The sequence below is a fragment of the Gopherus evgoodei genome, chromosome 1, assembly GCF_007399415.2.
Source record: "Gopherus evgoodei ecotype Sinaloan lineage chromosome 1, rGopEvg1_v1.p, whole genome shotgun sequence".
Taxonomy (NCBI): domain Eukaryota; kingdom Metazoa; phylum Chordata; order Testudines; family Testudinidae; genus Gopherus; species Gopherus evgoodei.
This window is the reverse complement of record NC_044322.1, coordinates 202,883,697-202,904,562: the sequence shown is the minus strand read 5'-3', so window position 1 is coordinate 202,904,562 and position 20,866 is coordinate 202,883,697. Positions and strand designations below refer to the sequence as shown.

Genomic DNA, 20,866 nt, shown 5'->3' with positions numbered 1-20,866 from the left:
TCTTCCAGGGCAGATTGGCAGAGGCCCTGGGGGTTTTTCGCCTTCCCCTGCAGGATGCGGCACGGGTCACTTGCTGGAGGATTCTCTGCACCTTGAAGCCTTTAAACCATGATTTGAGGGCTTCAATGGCTCAGACACAGGTTTCATACAGGAGTGGGTGGGTGAGATTCTGAGGCCTGTGTTGTGCAGGAGTCAGACTAGATGATCATAATGATCCCTTCTGACCTTAAAGTCTATGATTCTATGATTAAAGAGTATAAAATTTGGAAATGAAAACTGGCAAATTGTGCCCCACGTTATCGCTCAAAATATAGCCTGGTTGGGGGAGATTTGTTTCATAATATAAAATTAGAGATTCCGCTATCAGTGCATTGGAGAGCGTTGCTGAAGTCAGCAGAGGTTGTATGGGGCACTGCTCAAGAAACAAGCAAGAAGTCACATATCCTCAGGTGAAGTATGGGTGAAGATGTGAACACTGTCACAAAATTGGGAAAAGGCATAAGAACAGCAGGAGCCAAAAACTAGTGGAATGACTTAATGCATTCTAACATGGAAACTGGAATACAACACCTGATCCTGCAGCCAGTGATAATCATATGTCTTATGCAAGGCTTAATTATAATCTGTATGTTTTGCTTGATAGGGTGGTTATGTGTATATCAATGCAAAATGTTCAGCATGACATTGTGTGTTCTGGGCCTAACATCCCCAGGCCCGTGTATGGCACTTTAATTGGCAACAATCTTTCATGCTGTGCAAGGGATGTGCAGGCATTCTTGAGATACATAGGGCATGGATTTGGGTTGTGTATACAGAGGCCACAAAGTGCAGCCTAGCCCAGCTGTTTGACATCTTACGGGCCCAAGTCATGTTTTCCCCAGATGGCTGGTAGGGGGCCCACCACATAAAAGTTAATTGAGTTCAGAAACCATTTCTAGTATTACTTATGTAGGCATGCCGCAACCACTAACACAGAACAATGTAAGGAGAGAGCTAGGAATAGTCATCGAACTGATGGTCATCTGGATCAAAGGACTCTCCCCATGGACTTATTCAGGCATGACAGAGACAGGGCCGGCTCCAGGCACCAGCTCAGCAAGCAGGTGCTTGGGATGGCACGTCGGGCTCTTCGGTGGCAATTTGGTGGCGGGTCCTTCGGTCCCTCTCAGAGGGAAGGACCTGCCGCCGAAGAAGACAGTGGCACGGTGGAGCTGTCACCGAAGTACCGCCAATCACTGTTTTTTTTCCTCCATTGCTTGGGGTGGCAAAAAGCCTGGAGCCGGCCCTGGATAGAGGAACAAGACAGTTGGTGGTGCTACTGTAATAATGGACATTCTGTATGGAAGTATTGGACAAGAATGGTAGTACACAGATGGCATCTTGTACCACAAAGCCCACAGATTTTGCAGGAATATTAATATGCACCAAGCAGAGGGTGTTTTTCGGAAGACACCCTGAATCAGAAGAAAGGGAGAAGTACCTAATAGAGGGTGGAAATATGGGTGCATGTAAAACAAGAAAAGGAGGGGATATGTAGGATGTAATATGTAGAATGTATATTTTAAGTGCTGGGATATGTGAAAAGATGCCAGCTTGTCTGGCAAGGAAAGAGAACAGCCAGGTAAAAAACTGAGCCAGCAACCTGATCAGGTAAACAACTGGGTCAGCAAACTAATCTTACTGCTAGGCCGAAAAAGTGTTTATGGCAATATATAATTAATAACTTTGCAACATTGTATTTAAGGCGAGCACCTGAATGAATGTGGAGAAACACTTGCATTTAACCCTATACTGTGCCATTTCGGTGGACTGATCACTCACTGAAGCAGCAAATAAATGACATACTACTTCAGCTCAAAAGTCTGTCTGTGAAACTGTGCATCCTGCCTGGCAGAAAAGAACCAGGTCTGCACTATAAACTTACGCTGGTGTAACTATGTCACTCAGAGGTGTGAAAAATCCACACCCCTGAGTGATGCAGTTATACTGACCTAACCCGTGGTGTAGATAGCACTATGTTAACGTAGCTACTGCCTCTCATGGAGGTGGATTAACTATGCTGAGGCCTGGTCTACACTATGAGGTTAGGTTGAATTTAGCCATGTTAGGTCAATTTTATAATGAATTTGTCTACACACCCAAAATGTTCTGCTGACCTAAAGGGCCCTTAAAATCAACTGCTGTACTCTTCCCTGACAAGGGGAGTAGCATTAAAAATTGACCTTCCTGGGTCAAATTTAGGGTAGTGTAGATGCAGCACTGTGCAATTCGATTGTATTGGTCTCTGGGAGCTATCCCAAAATGCTCCAGTGTGACTGCTCTGGACAGCACTTTCAACTCTGATGCTCTAGCCAGGTACACAGGAAAAGCCCCGGGGAATTTTTGACTTTCTTTTCCTGTTTGGTCAGCATGGCGAGCTCAGCAGAACAGGTGACCATACAGTCCCAGAATTGCAAACAAGCTCCAGCATGGAGTGACCGGGAGACCCTGGATCTGACTGCTGTATGGGAAAAAGAATCTGTGCAGGCAGAACTCCGATCCAGCAGAAGAAATGCTAATATATATGCCAAAATCTCACAGGGCATGGTGGAGAGACACTACACCAGTGATGCACAGCAGTGCCATGTGAAACTTAAGGAGCTTAGGCAAACCTACCAAAAGACAAAGGAGGCAAACGGCAGTGCCAGGTCAGAGCCCCAGGCATGCCGCTTCTATGATCAGCTGCATGCCATTCTAGCGGGGGACCCTATCACTATCCCACCACTGTCCATGGACAGCTGGAACGGGGGAGCCTAACGCAACACAGATGAGAATTTTGTGGATGAGGAAGAGGAGGAGGAGAACGCACAGCAAGCAAGCGGAGAATCCATTCTCCCCAGCAGCCAGGATCTTTTCCTCACTAATACCCTCCCAGGGCGAATTGTTCCCAGACCCTGATGGTGGGGAAGGCACCTCTGGTGAGTGCACATTTGTAACGACGCTTCAGAGGTTTAAAGCAATTATGTTTAATGTTTGATTTTCCCTGAACAATTGGGATGCATTTGCGGCCAGTACAGCTACTGGAGAAGTCTGTTAATGTATCTGGGGAAGGAGCGGGAATTCTCCAGGATATCTCTATGAAGTTCTCCTGGACATACTCTGACAGGTATTTTGCAGAAGGTTTCTGGGGAGGGCTCCTTATTTCATCCTCCATGGTGGGACACTTTACCACGCCAAGCCAGTAGCAAGTGGTCTGGAATCATTGCAGCATAAAGCATGGCAGTGAATGGTCCTGGGTTTTGGTCGCATTTATGCAACATTCAGTCTTTATCTTTCTGTGTCAGCCTCAGGAGAGTGTTATCATTCATGGCCACCTGCTTGAAATAGGGGAAGTTTTGTAAGGGAACAGTAATCCCCTCTGTTTGGTGATTCCCAACACATTAGACACCGGGCATGCTGGGCTGTTTGCACTTAGCTAAAAGGGATCATCCCAGAGAATAGCCACACTGTGGGGAAGGGGTGTGCTGCACATCCACCCCAAAACCCTAGCCTTTCCTTTTAAAAAGCAACCCCAGCACCTCCTTTTAAATGGCAAACACAACCAGCATTGGTTACTATGTGAAAGGAGGGTGCTGCAGTTTGAAACCATTTCCACATGTTATGAACGTGGAAGAAGCCTTTGACTTACCATGGCTGTCTGCAAACCAAATTCTGTTGCCTAGCCGTGTGTGCTGTGTCACCATACTGGCGGGCGCTCAATATAAAAGGCAACATGCGACTTTGTACCTAAAACACATGTGCTGTCTGCTGTGAATTGCTTGATTCACTGTGAAAGAGTCTCCCTTTTATTCTTAGAAATGTATCTTCTGTAAAGTGAACTCTCCCTTTTCTCCTACTGCAGCTGCAAATGTTTCTATGCTCCCTGTATCATCTCCGTTCCTGAAGTTATTGCAGATTAGAAGGCAAAAAAAGCGCATTCACAATGACGTTTTCCAAGCTCGTGCAATCCTGCCACACTCATAGGGCACAGCTGAATGCATGGAGGCCTTCAGTGGCAGAGGCCAGGAAAGGATATAGTGAGTGTGATCAGAACACATAGGAGGAGATGCTGAGGCTAATGGGGATGAAAACGGACATGATCAGGCATCTGGTGGAATTGCAGGCAAGCCAACAAGAGCACAGACCGCCACTGCATCCATTGTATAACTGCCTACTCTCCTCGCCAAGTTCCATATCTGCCTCACCCAGACACCCAAGAACGCAGGGGTGGGGGGTAGGCTCCGGGCACCCTGCCACTTAACTCCAGAGGATGGCCCAAGCAACAGAAGGTTATCATTCAAACAGCTTTGATTTGTAGTGTGGCTACAATAAGCAATGTGGCCTTGTCCTTCCCACCTCCCCCATCCCACCCTGTTAACAAACCCTTTGTACACATGAGCTTCCTTTTCGTCAGCGTTGCCAGTGATCTCAAGTTTTTTTTTTAATAAATAAAGAATGCATGGATTCAGAACAATAGAGACTTTATTTCCTGTGCAAGCTGTGGTCCAACGGGGGAGGGGGACTGACTTACAAGGAAGTACAGTCACCAAAGAGGGCAGCTTTGCATCAAGGACAAACACACACAACAGTCACACCGTAGCCTGGCCAGTCATGAAACTGTTTTTAAAAGCCTCTCTGATGCACAGCATGCCTCGGTGTGCTCTTCTAATTGCCCTATTATCTGGGTGTTCAAAACTGGCCACCAGGCGATCTTCCTCAACCTCCCACCCCATCATAAAGGTCTCCCGCTTACTCCCATAGATATTATGGAGCACACAGCAAGCAGCAATAACAATGGGAATATTGTTTTCGCCGAGCTCTAACCTACTCAGCAAACTGCGCCAATGCCCTTTTAAACGCCCAAAAGCACATTCTATCACCATTCTGCACTTGCTCAGGCTATAGTTGAACTGCTCCTTAGCGCTGTCCAGGCTGCCTGCGTATGGATTCATGAGCCATGGGAGAAAGGGGTAGGCTGGGTTCCCAAGGATAACTACTGGCATTTCAACATCCCCAATGGCAATTTTGCGGACTGGAAAGAAAGTCCCTGCTTGCAGCTTTCCGAACAGCCCAGAGTTCCAAAAGATGCGAGCATCATGCACCTTTCCTGGCCATCCCACGTTGATGTTGGTGAAAAGTCCCTTGTGATCCACTGAGAAGTACCCCTTGCGGTTTATGTACTGGTTGGCAAGGTGGTCCGGTGCCAAGATAGGGATATGCGTTCTATCTATTGCCCCACCACAGTTAGGGAACCACATTGCAGCAAAGCCATCCACTATGCCCTCCACATTTCCCAGAGTCACTACCCTTTTTAACAGAAGGGTATTGATTGCCCTGGCTACTTGGATCACAGCAGCCTCCATGGCAGATTTGCCCACTCTGAATTGAATCCCAATTGACCAGTAGCAGCTAGGCGTTGCAAGCTTCCACAGGGCTATAGCCACTCACTTCTCAACTGTCAGGGCAGGTCTCATCTTGGTATTCCTGCGCTTCAGGGCGGGGGAAAGCAACTCACAAAGTTCCACGAAAGTGGCCTTATGCATGTGAAAGTTTCGCAGCCACTGGGAATCATCCCATACCTGCAACACTATGCGGTCCCACCAGTCTGTGCTTGTTTGCTGGGCCCAGAATCGGCATTCCACTGTTTCAACATGCCCCACTGCTGCCATGATGTCCCAATTGCCACATCCCATGCTTTCAGGAACGTCTGTGTCCATGTCCTCATCACATGTCCACGTCCTCGTGCTGGCGGCTCCTAGCTAGGCTCTAAACATACTGCAGGATAATGCCAAGGTGCTTGCAATGCTCACAAAAGTAGTGTACAGCTGAGGGGGCTCCATGCTTGCTGTGCTATGGCATCTGATGGATAACCCAGGAAAAACGGTGTGAAATGATTGTTTGCCGTTGTTTCCAAGGAGGGAGAGGAGACTGACGACATGTACCCAAAACCACATGTGACAATGCTTTTGCCCCATCAGGCATTGGGAACTTAACCCAGAATTCCAATGGGCAGAAGAGACTGTGGGATAGCTACCCACAGTGCACCACTTCGTGAGTCGATGCTAGCCACAGTATTGAAGACGCACTCCGCTGACCTACTGTGCTTAGTGGGCACATGCACAATCGACTGTATAAAATCGGTTGCTAAAGATCGACTTCTATCAAATCGACCTAATTTCATAATGTAGACATGCCCTGAAAGGAGACGATCTCCTGTTGGCATAGAAGCATCTTCCCTGACCATCTACAATGGCTCATCTGCACTGGTGCAGCTGCGCCACTACAGCGTTTTAAGCGTTGACCCATCCGTAAGCTCCTAAATGCCTAAATCACTTTTGAAAATGCGACTTAGATGCTCTCAAAAATTGTACCCTAAATCTCTCTTTGCCTCAACTTCCCCATTTCTACAATAAGGCTAACGGCTATTTCACAAGGTGCTGGGAGGATTAGTTAATGTATGTAAAGGGCTCTGAAGATCAATGTTAATTTCTTTTTTTTTTTTTTTTTAATTTTGGGGCATTTATAAATCAGTATAAAATAGTGAGCACAGAAACTCATTTTAAGTAAAGGAATATTAGTTTTAATTTCATATGCACTTTCACAATGAATCCCCCACCCCACCCCCATAATCATCATGTACTCCACAGCAAACTTGATCTAAATTATGCAGCAAAGTTCCCTAGATTCTGCGACAGACTGGAAATTCTATTTACATTTTAAAAAACTGAGGTTTATAAGTTAACTAACCATGAAAATGATACAATTAAGCAGTCTCAGTATTTATTTGTAGATTACATTAAATTGAGTTTATCCTGCCCCATATTTTCAAATTGTCTGCTTTTCTATTGACAATGCCATAGAAGTTGTCTGGTAAGAAGTTGGAGGTCTTGACGACGGTCTAGGAGAGACAGCTGGAGCTTTTGGCACAGGGGTAGAGTAGGAGACAATTTGGGATTGTGGCCTAATCATGTTAGCTAACTGTTTCTGCTGAAGTGATCAGCAGTGAAATAGTTAATGCTGACATTTAAATGGTCATGTTTACGTTTTAGTCTTATTTCTTCTTTTCTTCACAGTCTAAACTTTAGCTTTTCTATCACAAGGTTAACCTGTAAAATGTAAATCACCGCACTGCTGTCCTCTTACTCCAGCCTTGCAGAAAACGGTCTTCAGCTAAACAGCAGCAAAGAAGGTTTAAATGCATTCAATGAGGATTGAACTCTACCCAACCCCATTCACTTAAGTGAGAGACTCTCCCACCCCTAATATCCAGGGTATGCTCTCAGGGAAACAAATCTCAAGGTCTTTACTCAGCCACTGATGCAGTAAAGCTCTTAGGACCAGATTTTTAAAGGCACCTAACTCCCACTGAAATCAATGTGAGTTAAGCACCTAAATACCTTTAAAATTTGACCCTTCAGCTTGCATGTAACTTCAAGCACATGAATAGTCCCACTGATTTCAGTGAGAATAGCCGATGCCTAAGTGCCTAAGGGCATCAGTTGTTACTCGTGGAAAGCTCTCAGTGAAGACAACAGGAGTTCTGCCTGAGTAAGGACTTAGTAAAAACTGAATAAGGACCTTGAGGTTTGGCCCAGTAATTGTGTTCAATACCATCTAGTTTGTAGTTCTAAAATTATTAAGATTTCTCTTTCTGATGCTCATCTCAGACCTTGATGGGTAGTCACTAGGGGAAAATTTACTTCTATGTAATTCATATGCTAATAAGACCATAAACCAACCCAAGCTGATCAGATTGTATATGTTTCGGGTTATGAAAAAGCATCACCCTGCTCATAACACTTTTCAAATCCATACCATGACTGACATGTCTCCACCGCTAGGAGGACAGTGTGAAAGGTCCATTCTCCCCACATCCCTTGCTCAAAGGTGCACCTTTATGTTTATTCAGAAAGCTATGTAATTTGGGTTATCTCTGAAAGTACGTTTTCTTTTTTCTGAGTTTTAAGTGAATTGCAGTTATGATAAAACCTGCCAACACTATCACCGCACCAGAAACCGTGTAGGCAATTCCCAGGAAGAGGTTACTCCCTCCACTCCATGTGATGGTTGAGAGAACCACCTGCTTTTGCCCTTTGAATTTGGTAACAGGGAAATCTGATTAGGCGATGTTAAAGTTTAATTAACAATCAGGATGAAATGTACAGTAAGGTGTGTTCAGAAAATACTCTTCAAAGTACACAAGGGGGTGATTTTTGCATTTGTTGTAAAAGTCTTTTATGGTGCTTTTAACTATTCTGTATCCCCTTGCCTCTTGTTACCAGTGGCTGCACAACCCCCAAAATGGCTGGGTGAGGGTAAGAAACTCACACACATCATGTGCATCTACAGTCTTAGCAAAATTATTGAAATACATTCGATTCTTTATCAATATGATGTCAGGTTCATCCTCATATAGCTATGTACTGCACTGAAGCTGCATCATAATATTTAAAGGCAGCCTGCAAAAATTACTGGAAAATTAGCTTTTTGGGTGTTATTGTACTGAAGAACCTTTTAGCACTTTCCTTGACAATCCAGTCTCTGACATGAGGACACGCCACATAATGTTCTTGTTGCATCACCACCTCTCAATTCTGAGTCACGTGTATTCATCTAAGGCCTTGTCTACATGGGAGAGTTTTACCATTTATACCAAATTAGTTATTCAGATAGAACCCCATGTGTGGATATTTTTATTCAGTTTAATTTAAAACCCTTCACAAGCAACATAAGCCAGTGGCTCTTAAACATCTAACCCAGTGGTTCTCAACCAGAGGTACATGTATCCCTGGGGGTACGCAGAGGTCTTCCAGGAGATACATCAACTCATCTAGATATTTTCCTAGTCTTACAACAGGCTGCATAAAAAGCACTAGCGAAGTCAGTACCAACTCAATTTTCATATAGACGATGACTTGTTTATACTGCTCTATATACTCTACACTGAAATGTAAGTACAATATTTATATTACAATTGATTTAGTTTAGAATTATATGGTAAATATGAGAAAGGAAGCAATTTTGCAGTAATAGTGTGCTCTGACATTTTTGTATGTTTATGTCTGATTTTGTAAGCACATAGTTTTTCAGTAAAGTGAAACGTGGGGGTACACAAGACAAATCAGACTCCTGAAAGGGGCATAGTCATCTGGAAAGACTGACAGCCACCGTTATTTCCTGAGCTAGAAAATACCCATCTTGTAGTAGAATAAGGAACATCTACATTGCAGCCAGGGATGTTAATGGCAGCTCGTATAATTGTCCCTGTGCTAGCTGTACTCTAGCTAGCTCACTAAAAACAAAAGGGAAGATGCCGTGGTACAGTCTTCAGCATGGGCTCCACAAGCCTGCCTGCCTCCCAGGATATGTACTCGCTAATGTAGCCCATGCTGAAGCCTGCCCCACAGCCTCCTCGCTTCTGTTTTCAGTGAGCTAGCTATAGTGCCACTAATGCAGATACGTCTACACAAGCTGCCATTCACACCCTTGACTCCAGTGTAGACATGCACTAAGTGTGTCCACACAGGAGGGGATAGTAGTATAACTATATCAGTATAAATTCACCCCTCAGGTTATGCTGTGTGGATACAGTCTAAGCCTTTTTAATTCCCCAGCAGCTGTACCAAAGCTGGCACTGCCAGGCTTTGCTTCCAGCCAAAGTTCAGGCAAGCAGTTGCCTCAGAAGTTAGATCTAGTGTCACATGGCCTGATATAGGGCATTTAAGAGACATGTCTTAACTGCACCAGCACTGGCTCCAGGAAATCCAGGGATTCCCCACAAACTAGATCTCCCTCAGGTTTTTTGCTGTATTACTGGCAAGCCACCATACTAGCAGGCATCTTTTTTTTTTTTACCTGCTTAAAAATTAAGGAGTACCTTGGACATGATGAAAGGATACTGTAGGTAATGTGGAAGGTGTAATTCCCTGCTGGGAGACCATCAGCAAACTGGTTGGTGTGGCTGAGACGACGGTAAAGGTTTCTGAATGTGGGAAAGGCTGACACCCGCATCCAGATGATAAAATCATCGTTTATATAACCATTGTTCCTTTCATCCTCCTCATCCAGTAAATAAGCTGGTTTCTGCCAGTAAGGAGGCCTTGTTGTTCCTGGGGAGGAAGATGGAGAATAGAGACAAGCTATCAATGTTTAGAACGCTGCTAAGACAGGTAGTTAAATTATTTAATCCTTCTGGGTTTCTGATGTTTAACCAAGAATACAGGTCAGACAGAGGTTCTGTCCAATATTCACAAGACACAGAGCAAATCACACTTTCCATCCAAAGATCTCAGATCTCCTCTCTGACATTAACGAACTGAACCTCACAACATCCCTGTGGCAAAAAGTATTATCCTCATTTTATAGATGGGGAAGCCAGTGCAGGAGAGGCAAAGTGACTTGTACAGGAATAGTACCTCACTCTAATTATAAGACAACTTTCCCTCTGCATGTAATTGTTCACCTTTATTTTTCATTTTTATGCATCGATTCCTTTCTGTATACCAACAAAATGCACTAAAAGAGCAGTAAACATATGCATCCTATTTGTCGTTCATTTGAAAATCTTTCTACAATATTTAGAAGAATATTCATACTACTTAGATTGTTACTTCTTAAGCGACAGGGACTGTTTTGTTGCTCTGTGTTTGCACAGGACCTAGCACCATGGAGTCCTGGGTCCATGACTGGGGCTACTATAGTCTACTACAATACAAACTAATAGTAATAACAAAACAGCGCTAATGAATATATATTTAAAGATGGAACAAGTAGGTGATTCCACTTGGCTAACTCCTTTTGCCCAAGACCTTTAGTAGGTGAGGATGGTGAGTAAAGTACTGGGGCTTCACTTTCCTGACCTTCTAGAACATCTTTTTCTCTTCATAACATCATAGTCTCCTCTCTACATGTGGCATATTGCCCCATTGAAAAGTTGGAGGTGGTCTCGTGAGGTTGCTCTCACAGTGCTTCCCCTGGAAAAGTTACCTGTCATCAAGAAGAACACATAGACCTATCTCCTGGAGATTGTACCTGTCTCAGGAGACTTCCACAAACAGAAGAAAGACTTTTATAGTAAGGCATGGCAGTGGAATCATTCTTACCTGCAAATGCAGAAGAGAGATTATATGATGTTGGATTCCGAAATTTCACATTTTTATCTGACCACCAACTATTTCCACTCTTCAGCAATGGGACTTCGATAGCAGTGGATGAGTTAAGATAGTAAAAAAGTTGAATAGAATCTGCAGGGAGATCCAAATTAATATGTTATCAACTGTCTACAACTTCCAGCAGTCACTCCGACCAAGTGAAACCTTAAAGAGAGAGAGAGGCCTGGTCTACACTATGCATTTAAACCGAATTTAGCAGCATTAAACTGATTTAACCCTGCACCCGTCCACACAATGAGGCCCTTTATATCGATATAAAGGGCTCTTTAAACCGGTTTCTGTACTCCTCCCTCACGAGAGGAGTAGCGCTGAAATTGGTACTGCCATGTCGGATTAGGGTTAGTGTGACCGCAAATCGCCAGTATTGGCCTCCGGGCGGTATCCCACAGTGCACCATTGTGACCGATCTGGAAAGTAATCTGAACTTGGATGCACTGGCCAGGTAGACAGGAAAAGCCCTGCAAACTTTTGAATTTCATTTTCTGTTTGCCCAGCACGGAGCTCTGATCAGCACAGGTGACGATGCAATCTCAAATCCAAAAAGAGCTCTAGCATGGACCGTACAGGAGATATTGGATCTGATCACTATATGGGGAGACAAATCTGTTCTATCAGAGCTCTGTTACAGAAGACAAAATGCCAAAGCATTTGAAAAAATCTCCAAGCTATGATACAGAGTCCACAGCACAGTGCTGTGTGACAAGCGTAACGGAAAGCCAAAGAATCAAATGGACGCTCATGGAGGAAGGGATGGGGGACTGAGGACTCCAGCTATAGAATCATAGAATCCCACAGTCCCCGCAGTCTCCGAAAAGCATTTGCATTCTTGGCTGAGCTCCCAATGCCTGTAGGGTCAACACATTGTCCGGGGTGGTTCAGGGTATGTCTCGTCAATTTACCCCCCCTTTCTCCTCCCCCCCCATGAAAGAAAAGGGAAAAAGATCGTTTCTTGACTTTTTTCAATGTCACCGTATGTCTACAGCATGCTGCTGGTAGACGCGGTGCTGCGGCATTGAACAGCAGCATCCTCTCCCCTCCCTTCCCCAGTGGCAGACGGTACAGTGCAGTAGGACTGGTAGCTGTCCTCGTCATCGCCCCGTGAGTGCTCCTGGCTGGCCTCAGGTGAGGTCAGCCGGGGGCGCCTGGGTAAAAATAGGAATGACTCCCAGTCATTCCCGGCAGATGGTACAGAACGGGTGGTAACCGTCTTCATCATAGCAACTGGGGGCTGAGCTCCATCAGCCCCCCCGCCCCTTTCATGTCTAAAGAAAAGATTCTGTACTGCCTGGACTATCATAGCAGCGGGATGCTGGGCTCCTCTCCCCCCCACCCTTTAATGTCCTGCCTGGACTATCATAGCAGCTGGAGGCTGCCTCCCCCTCATTTTATCTCACTGAAAAGTCAGTGTTTCTTATTCCTGCATTCTTTATTACTTCATCACACAAATGGGGGGAGACTGCAAGGGTAGCCCAGGAGGGTTGGGGGAGGAGGGAAGCAATGGGTGGGGTTATTGCAGGGGCACCCCCTAGAATGGCATGCAGCTCATCATTTCTGTGGGATCTGACACGGAGCGGCTGTGCTCTCTGGTACGCTGGTTCTCTAGTACACTTGCCCCATATTCTAGGCAGGACTGACTCTATTTTTAGATAAAACATAAGGAGGGAATGACCCACCGGGTCTTTGTCTTTTTTTGTCATTTTTGTCTTTGCGCCCCCGGCCGACCTCAGCGAAGGCCAGCCAGGAGCACCCATGACAGCAGCAGACGGTACAAAACGACTGATAACCGTCATCCCATCGCCAATTTACGATGGCATGACAGACAGTACAGAACGACTGGTAACCATCTCTGCTACCTTGCAAAGGCAAATGAATGCTGCTGTGTAGCGCTGCAGTACCGCCTCTGTCAGCGGCATCCAGTATACATACAGTGACAGTGACAAAAGGCAAAACGGGCTCCGTGGTTGCCATGCTATGGCGTCTGCCAGGGCAATCCAGGGAAAAAGGGCGCAAAATGATTGTCTGCCGTTGCTTTCACGGAGGAAGGAATGAGTGATGACATTTACCCAGAATCACCCGCGACTCTGTTTTTGCACCATCATGCATTGAGATCTCAACCCAGAATTCCAATGGATGGGGGAGACTGTGGGAACTATGGGATAGCTACAGGATAGCTACTCACAGTGCAATGCTCCAGAAATCGATGCTAGCCTCAGTACATGGACGCACACCGCCAAATTTTTTGTGCTTTATGTGGCTGCGTGCACTCGACTTTATACAATCTGTTTTACAAAACCGGTTTATGTAAAATTGGAATAATCCTGTAATGTAGATGTACCCAGAGAGAGAGAGAGAGAGAGAGAGAGAGAGAGAGAGAGAGTGTGAGTCCTGGGAACAAACAAAGAAAAGACCAGGAGAGGGTTTTATCATTACTGCATTATGTACACCAGAGGTAAGAAACCTTTCAGAAGTGGGATGCCGAGTCTTAATTTATTCACTCTAATTTAAGGTTTCGCGTGCTGGTAATACATTTTAATGTTTTTAGAAGGTCTCTTTCTATACGTCTATAACAAATAACTAAACTGTTGTTGTATGTAAAGTAAATAAGGTTTTTTAAATGTTTAAGAAGCGTCATTTAAAATGAAATTAAAAGGCAGAGCCCCCCCGGACCCGTGGCCAGGACCCAGGCAGTGTAAGTGCCACTGAAAATCAGCTCATGTGCCGCCTTTGGCACCCATGCCATAGGTTGTTTACCCCTGATGTAAATATTCTGTGTGCCTCACAAGTAAAGGACCATTTACATTTCCTGAGTAAAAGCACCCTTGGAAGTTTTAAAAACTGACCATATCCCTACTAGAAATTCTCTTTGCGTCACCAAGACAGAATATCCACAGCTGTATTTCATTGACATCCCTTGACTCCTCTGTGATCAAATTCTTTGGACTGTGTGACCTGAAGCTGGTGGGGTTGTTTTTTTTTTTTTTTTTGAGAAGCTAGAGAAGGAATGCTAGTTACAATCTCTGAGAAGGCTTACTCTTCTATTTACCCCTGCCTTGCATTTTGTTAGGTAGTATAAATGAAGTGATGTGATCCTACTTGCTGGGCTTTGAAGTCTCCACTTGCATTTCTGAAGCAGATTCTATAATATGCAAAAATCAAATGTCAAAGATATATGAAGAAGATTCGTTAACTGAAGCTGCTATAGGCTGAAGAGCCTTTGTAACTTATTACCAGCAATTTCCGTTAATCATCTTTTCCAACATCCAAAAAGAAACTAAGGGAAAGTGTACTAGAGTCATGCACCATCCCTTCATTTTCATGGAACAGAATGTGCATCTTTGTCTACACTGAGAAAATATGGAAAGAAATAATGTGACAAGTAGCTACAACCTTAAACTGGTTTCTTTTTTTTAAACCTGAAAACTGTTCTTTATTAATTAGCTTGTCAGCTTCTGAGAACAATGTCAGGATAGCTTTCTCCCTGTAAAACCCTGGGGGAGACAAGGGACAGGTAGTTTTTACCTCACTGTATTTTTTGAGGAAAACTCCCGGTGTGGGGTTTAGTGTTGACCTCAGGTAGCAACATCGAGCTAAAAACTACCTCTGCCTTGTCTCCACCCGGATTTTACAGGGAGAAAGTTATCTTGCTGTATAAATGCCTCCCCCCCCTTTTTTTTGCAGTAAAGTTATAACCCAGGGAGTCAATGTCTTGAAGAAACATTTTGATTTGTCTTCATGAGAGTGAGGCTGTGTCTACACACTGAAGTTGTGAGAAGCGGAGAAGCTATATTGGCATAGCTGCATCCATGCTAGAGTTGCTGTATCAGTATAACTATATGGTTAAAAAAAGATTAGATTCTCTAATCAATGTAGTTGTGCTTGTACCAAAGCCATTGATGTGCAGACCTGGCCTTATGTTGGTTTAAAACTGGTTATAGCAGTTTAGCTTGCACATGTAAATTGACTGACAAGTTAAATCACTATAAGTCAGGATTATTAAGCCAATATAAGTACATCCATAGAGGGGTTTGCATCAGTTTAGAAACACAACTTTAGTTAAGACAGTGCAACTGTATGTGTAGACCAAGCCTAGATCAGATTTTCCATTTCAAGAATGTGCCACACACTTTTAAGCCAGTCTCCCTAAGACAGCGGAAGCTGAGTTTTCCAGGCCCACCCAATAGCCTGTTGTAAAGCTACGATCAAGTCTGTAGATTACAGTCTTCCTCTTTTTCTAGGATACTCAGTTCCCCAATCCTGTAACTGGATCATGGGGGTGGACCCCTGCACTCACATGGAGTCTCACTGAGTTTAGTAATGTAAGTAGAGTCATTGCAGTGCAGCTTGTAGGGAGCCATATCCACTTTGGCCACACTGTCAAATGGTTTAACATCCATATATGAGAGAGACAGACAGATAGAGATGCAAGAATCAGACATGCAGAGAACATGCAAGGATCAGCACTTAGATGAGGCTCTGTGAGGTCTCAGGGGCACAGAGATTTTTAAATTGCTTACATCTGTGCAGGTGAATAAATCAGATGAGGAGGGTACTTACCATTGAACATACTGTTGGCGATGGCGCCGCATGGAGCCACTGGAGTTCCGTTTGGATAGGTTGTGAAAGGCTCACAACTGCTGTTCTGAATCTGAACCCAAGGTCAAAGGACAATTAGAAATGTCTTTTCCTGATCAACATTTGTTTGGTCAATCTTTTACTCTTATTTCCCTCTTTAAAAAAAAAACTGGAAAAAAAACAAAACCCCAAAAAGAAAACCACCAAACAACCTAAGAGTGCTAGGAGTTGCCAATGCTCTCCTGTCACATTAGAGATGGGCTCAAATAGAATGAGACTGGGGTGAGGCATATCTGCCGAGGTCTAATGTCTACACAGCTGCTGGTAGCACACTTCCCAGCACAGACAGACTGTTGCTGTGTGACAGATCCACACAAGCAGGGAAAACCAACTAACTATACAGGGAAAACTGTGAAACTGTTTATGCGGAAACTAAACATACTGAAAACAACAGAGATCTGTTTTCTCTAATCTCTTTCTTTCTGTTATAGTCATAGTTTACATATAAGAGAGTGGTTGCAACACTGAAAGACCAGCTTAGGTCTGTTAACAGGGTTATAACAGAGTTTTGTCCCATCTGCACTGGAATGCGAGTCCATGCTATAACACAGCCGGGCTGCAATGATGTTATAACCGTGTGCCTTAACACTGCTGTAACTGCAGGCTGATCTGTTCAAACAAATGGTTTTGGTTGCCTCAGTCTGTTGGTACTCCATTTGAGTCCTCTTAAAGGGGCCTGGCATTCGAAGGGTGAGTACTCAGCACTTCGTCACTTTTTAAAATAAAGGCGGTCACACAAAGAGGATCTTAGGGCCCACCTAGACTAAAATAACAACTAATAATTACAACCAGTTACAACAACATATTCCCCGACCTAGTTACAATATGGTTCCATTTTTCAGTACAGACAGGACATTTAACTGCATCCCTAAACTCTACTAAAACGTTGGACTTATTTAAGCTTTTACCATGGCTTGAAGACGTGTAAAAAAATGGCTAGGTGCCATCTGTTCCCTGGGAGAGCCGTCTTGTAGCAGTGTCCCCAATTCGTGTAGATTGGGTCTAAAACTGCTAGCAAACCTTCAGTAAAATCCAATTACTGATGATATTGCTGATAATTCTCAGCACTTGTGATCTGTAGACCTCACAGCACATTCTTATAAACACTCCTTTTCCAGGCATTGAAGTCAGTTTGCACACGCAGGCTACAGCTTCTAAGACAACCAAATTGTTTATCAGAGTTACAATTTGTGACTGTTGCTTCTGTGTTTAATACTGAAGCTTTGCAACACCTCTGAACTGTTACAAGTGGGAAATGCTAGTAGAAAAGTTTACAGTGCCTTCTAACCTCAAGGAGTTAAGAAAGGGAGCTCAACCCCTTGCAGCTGACCACATTTTCTATTCCCCACAAATGAGATGGCCAGGTCTAGTGCTCTGAATTCAAAGGAACAGAGGAATAAAAATATTGAGCTCTGGCTTTTTTTATGCACTTTTGTGCCCAGCTATGGTTTATAATCACAGCCTACCCTGGAGGGGAAATAGAGGGGCCATGTTGCAACAGGAGACCCCAGGAGGAGCTCTGGTGATCTAAGGTTACACAGCAACAGAGGAGAAACAGTAAAAAAATAAAAAAGGTACATGTTGTAAAACCACAAAAACTGGCAGAAGGACCCAGAGGCAAGTGTAGTACTAGAAACTACTTTTTAACTAGAGAATCACACACTAAGAGCCTCCTCACCTGATGAAAATATTGATGATGTAACAATAAGAAATACACTTACGTTTACATCTTGACCCAGCAATTGTGCATCACTTCTGGAGAGGACATACCGACGGTGGTTCTGATAAAAGTTTTGCAGCCGATAGTACATAAAAACATTACCCTAGAATTCAAAAGAGAATAACACAGGATGAGGAGAGCATAAACAAAAGAGGTCATTGTTACAAACTGTTGAAAAAAAATACTGGGGGAACATGGGGGCGGACAGCCTAATGGATGTGGTGTTAACTACATTTCAGCTGATTATTTTAGCAGAAACATTCACTTATCTTGGGCTTGTGGGTGGAGCATGGACAGCATACCATCATTTCCCCCACCCATTGCTTTGGCATCGCTGAATGGAAGGTGCTATGAAACAACATGAATCGTTCCACTGAGGTCACAGTCTTTTTATCTGGAAAGGTTGCAGGATTGGACCCACAGTTTTCTAAATATGTTAAGATTATTAAATTCAATTATCAGCTTTTTTAAAAAAAGAAATGTAAAGTGAATTTAGCACTTGCGAAAGGTGCTGCACGGAGAGTGCTGTAGATTAAGGGTAAAATTTTCAAAAATACTTAGGAGCTTAAGTCCTATTTTCAAGAGATTTAGGCACTTTTGGCTCCTAAATCCCTTTTGAAAAGAGACTTGGGGCTTGTCTGCATGGTGCCACAGACCCGTTAATGGGGGTGTGAACTGCAGAGTGATGTAAGGGCCCCAGGAACACCCTTCAGTACTGTACACCTTGCACTGATGTAGTCTACAGGATTATGTTAATGCACGCTAGGTACCATTTAGTTTGCACCACCAGCATCTACATAGGCCAGGCAGAGAGCAACATGCTAGAGTATTCTGCAGTTCACACCCCCATAGGCCTGTCTTTAGTGCAGTGTAGACAAGCCCATTAGCCCTTTTGAAAATTTTGAGTCTTGAATCTACAGACCAGATCTAATACAAGCAGCAGAAGTACCAGTTTGTACATGTAATATGGAAAACTGACATTTTTACTTTTAATTTTAAATGTTCTTCAAACTTTGACACATTCTTCTGGCTGGAGGATTTTCATGTCTACTGCTTTTACAGCTCCTTTCACTCTGAAGAACCCTAAAGTTGTGGAAAGAGCTACAGGAGTTTTACTTACCAAAAGTGGCCAGGGCTTCAATTTTATGTCTCATCCGAAAAAAGATCCTACCCCAGCTGCACAGTACCAACTAACACCAGGGTGTGGCACTGGGTCTCTACTAGGGCATTGACTCACTACTGATTCAGAAGAAAGAGAAGTCACCTCTTGAATCTACAGCACTTCTTGCAGCATCTGTTTTCACCTGGGAGGTCTCCAATTTAAATATTATGCAGCCTGATCTTGCTTAATTTATGGGATTTGCCAAAATGAATAACAACAATGGTAAAGGCACATATTTTGGATGTAAGGGGCTTTAGGTTTGTGACAGGTATTGATATAAAGCCCTTCAGAAACTGGCTTAGTGTCATTTATAGGATAAACTTTCTACTTCTTACACATACAGAAATATAGGAACTCTAGTCCATGGTTGGTTTCACACATTTACCTACCAGCATATTTTCCTGCAGTGTGAAGTGCACAGTACAGTTACATTCTTTATCCCAGTTAGAGGAGTTTTCACGCAGTTTTGAACAATTCAAACATATGTCTGAATAGTTAATCTGTCAAAGAAATAAGCAAGCAAAGATTATATTGGGGTATGCAAAGTACGGCAGAAGCCCTGTCAGGGCTTTGGATCTGGCCCGTGGAATTGCCACCCCGGTGGCGCCACGGGCTCTGCACTGCTCTTGGAAGCGGCTGGCACCATGTCCCTGCGGCCCCTGAGGGAGGTCGGGGGGCAGAGGGCTCAGTGTGCTGCTCTCGCCTACAGGCACTGTCCCCTGCAGCTCCCATTTGCCAGGAATGGGGAACCAAGGTCAATGGGAGCTTTGGGGGAGGTTACCTGTAGGCAAGGGCAGTGCACGAAGCCCTCTGCCTCCCCTCCCCCAGGGGCCATAGTGCCAGCCGCTTCCAGGAGCAGCGTGGGGCCAGGGCAGGTGTGGAGCCTGTCTTAGCCCCACTGCGCACTGCTGCCACCTCGGAGCTGCTCCAGGTAAGTGGCGCTGGGCCGGAGCCCACACCCCAAGCCCCTCCTACATTCCACATCCCAACCCCCTGCAGCACCACTCCTGCACCCTAACCCCCTGATGCATCCCTCCTGCACCCAAATCCCCTGCCCTGAGCCCCCTGCCATACCTTGCACCCTAACCCCCTTTTTGAGCCCCCTCCCACACTCCACACCCCCTCCTGCACCCCAACCTCCTGCCCTGAGTCTCCTTGTACACCCCACATCCCTCCTGTGCCCCCAACCCCTTTCCCTGAGCCCCTTCCTGCACATCACACCGCCTCCCACACCCTGCACTCCCTCCCAAAACCCTATATTCATGGTTCTGCATGCAATTTCCCCACTCAGATGTGGCCCTCAGGCTAAAAAGTTTTGTCCACCTCAGATTATATGCTGTAAAACCCCCTCTGGGAAAAACTAGACTCTCAGCTGCCAGGGTCTACGAATGACCCTCTCTCTTCAGGTTTGCTCAATGTGGGCATGCGCACGACAGGAGATAAAATTTTCAAAAGCATCTAAGAGACTCAGGAACCTAAGTCCTATTTTCCAAAGTGACTTCAACACTTAGAAGCCTTAATCTCATTGGATGTCAGTAAGATTTAGGCTTCTAAGTCCCAAAGACACTTTTGAAAACTCGATCCCTAACTTAAATCCTGTTCTTGCTGAGGAGCCAGTGCCCCCCCACACACAAAGTAAGTGTCTTGCACTGCTCAACAGCTCTCCAACTGGCTGATGAAGCGATAAATCCAACAGACTCTCAAGTAACTTGTGGCCTGCCCTTCTCAGCCAGAAACATGGTGGTCTCACAGTGACGGCTGCAACAGGGATTCAACCACTACCACCTCAGGGGGTAAGCATACAGATCCAGATTCTCTGCTATGCTTAATATTCCCCTTGGGGTGCCATTCTTAGGGCACCCCAATTCTCCAGCTGGCTCTCTGCCAGCATGGGAGGAGTTTCAGTTGCCCTGAGGACTGACCCGAATTCCATCAGCTGGTAACAATCCCTAGGGGCTGTCTGCCAGATGACAATACCTGGAGTGCTCTGGATTCTACCCTCTAATCCCGAATTGCAGGGGGATTGCTATAGGAGCCAGTTATGCTGGCGCTGCACTCACCACCAGGCACCCTTGGCAAATAAACGAACAACAAACAAGGGACTCCCCAGTTGGAGTGTGGGGGATGAAACCAGTTTCTGCTCTTTTTGTGCCACCTGAGCAG

At 44.8% G+C, this 20,866-nt stretch overlaps 1 protein-coding gene across 3 annotated transcripts in view; it reads right to left on the bottom strand.

The window, feature by feature from the left end:
* The window catches only part of LOC115661032, a 49,837-nt gene that overhangs the window by 27,091 nt on the left and 1,880 nt on the right, over positions 1 to 20,866 (bottom strand). For all 3 annotated transcript variants that reach the window (XM_030583165.1, XM_030583173.1, XM_030583159.1), the window contains exons 2-6: positions 19,093 to 19,203; positions 17,543 to 17,644; positions 15,744 to 15,834; positions 11,121 to 11,261; positions 9,918 to 10,127 (exon numbers count right to left, since the gene is read on the bottom strand). In XM_030583165.1, the coding sequence (XP_030439025.1) occupies positions 9,918 to 10,127; positions 11,121 to 11,261; positions 15,744 to 15,834; positions 17,543 to 17,644; positions 19,093 to 19,203 (655 nt within the window). The remainder of the gene's footprint in view (positions 1 to 9,917; positions 10,128 to 11,120; positions 11,262 to 15,743; positions 15,835 to 17,542; positions 17,645 to 19,092; positions 19,204 to 20,866) is intronic.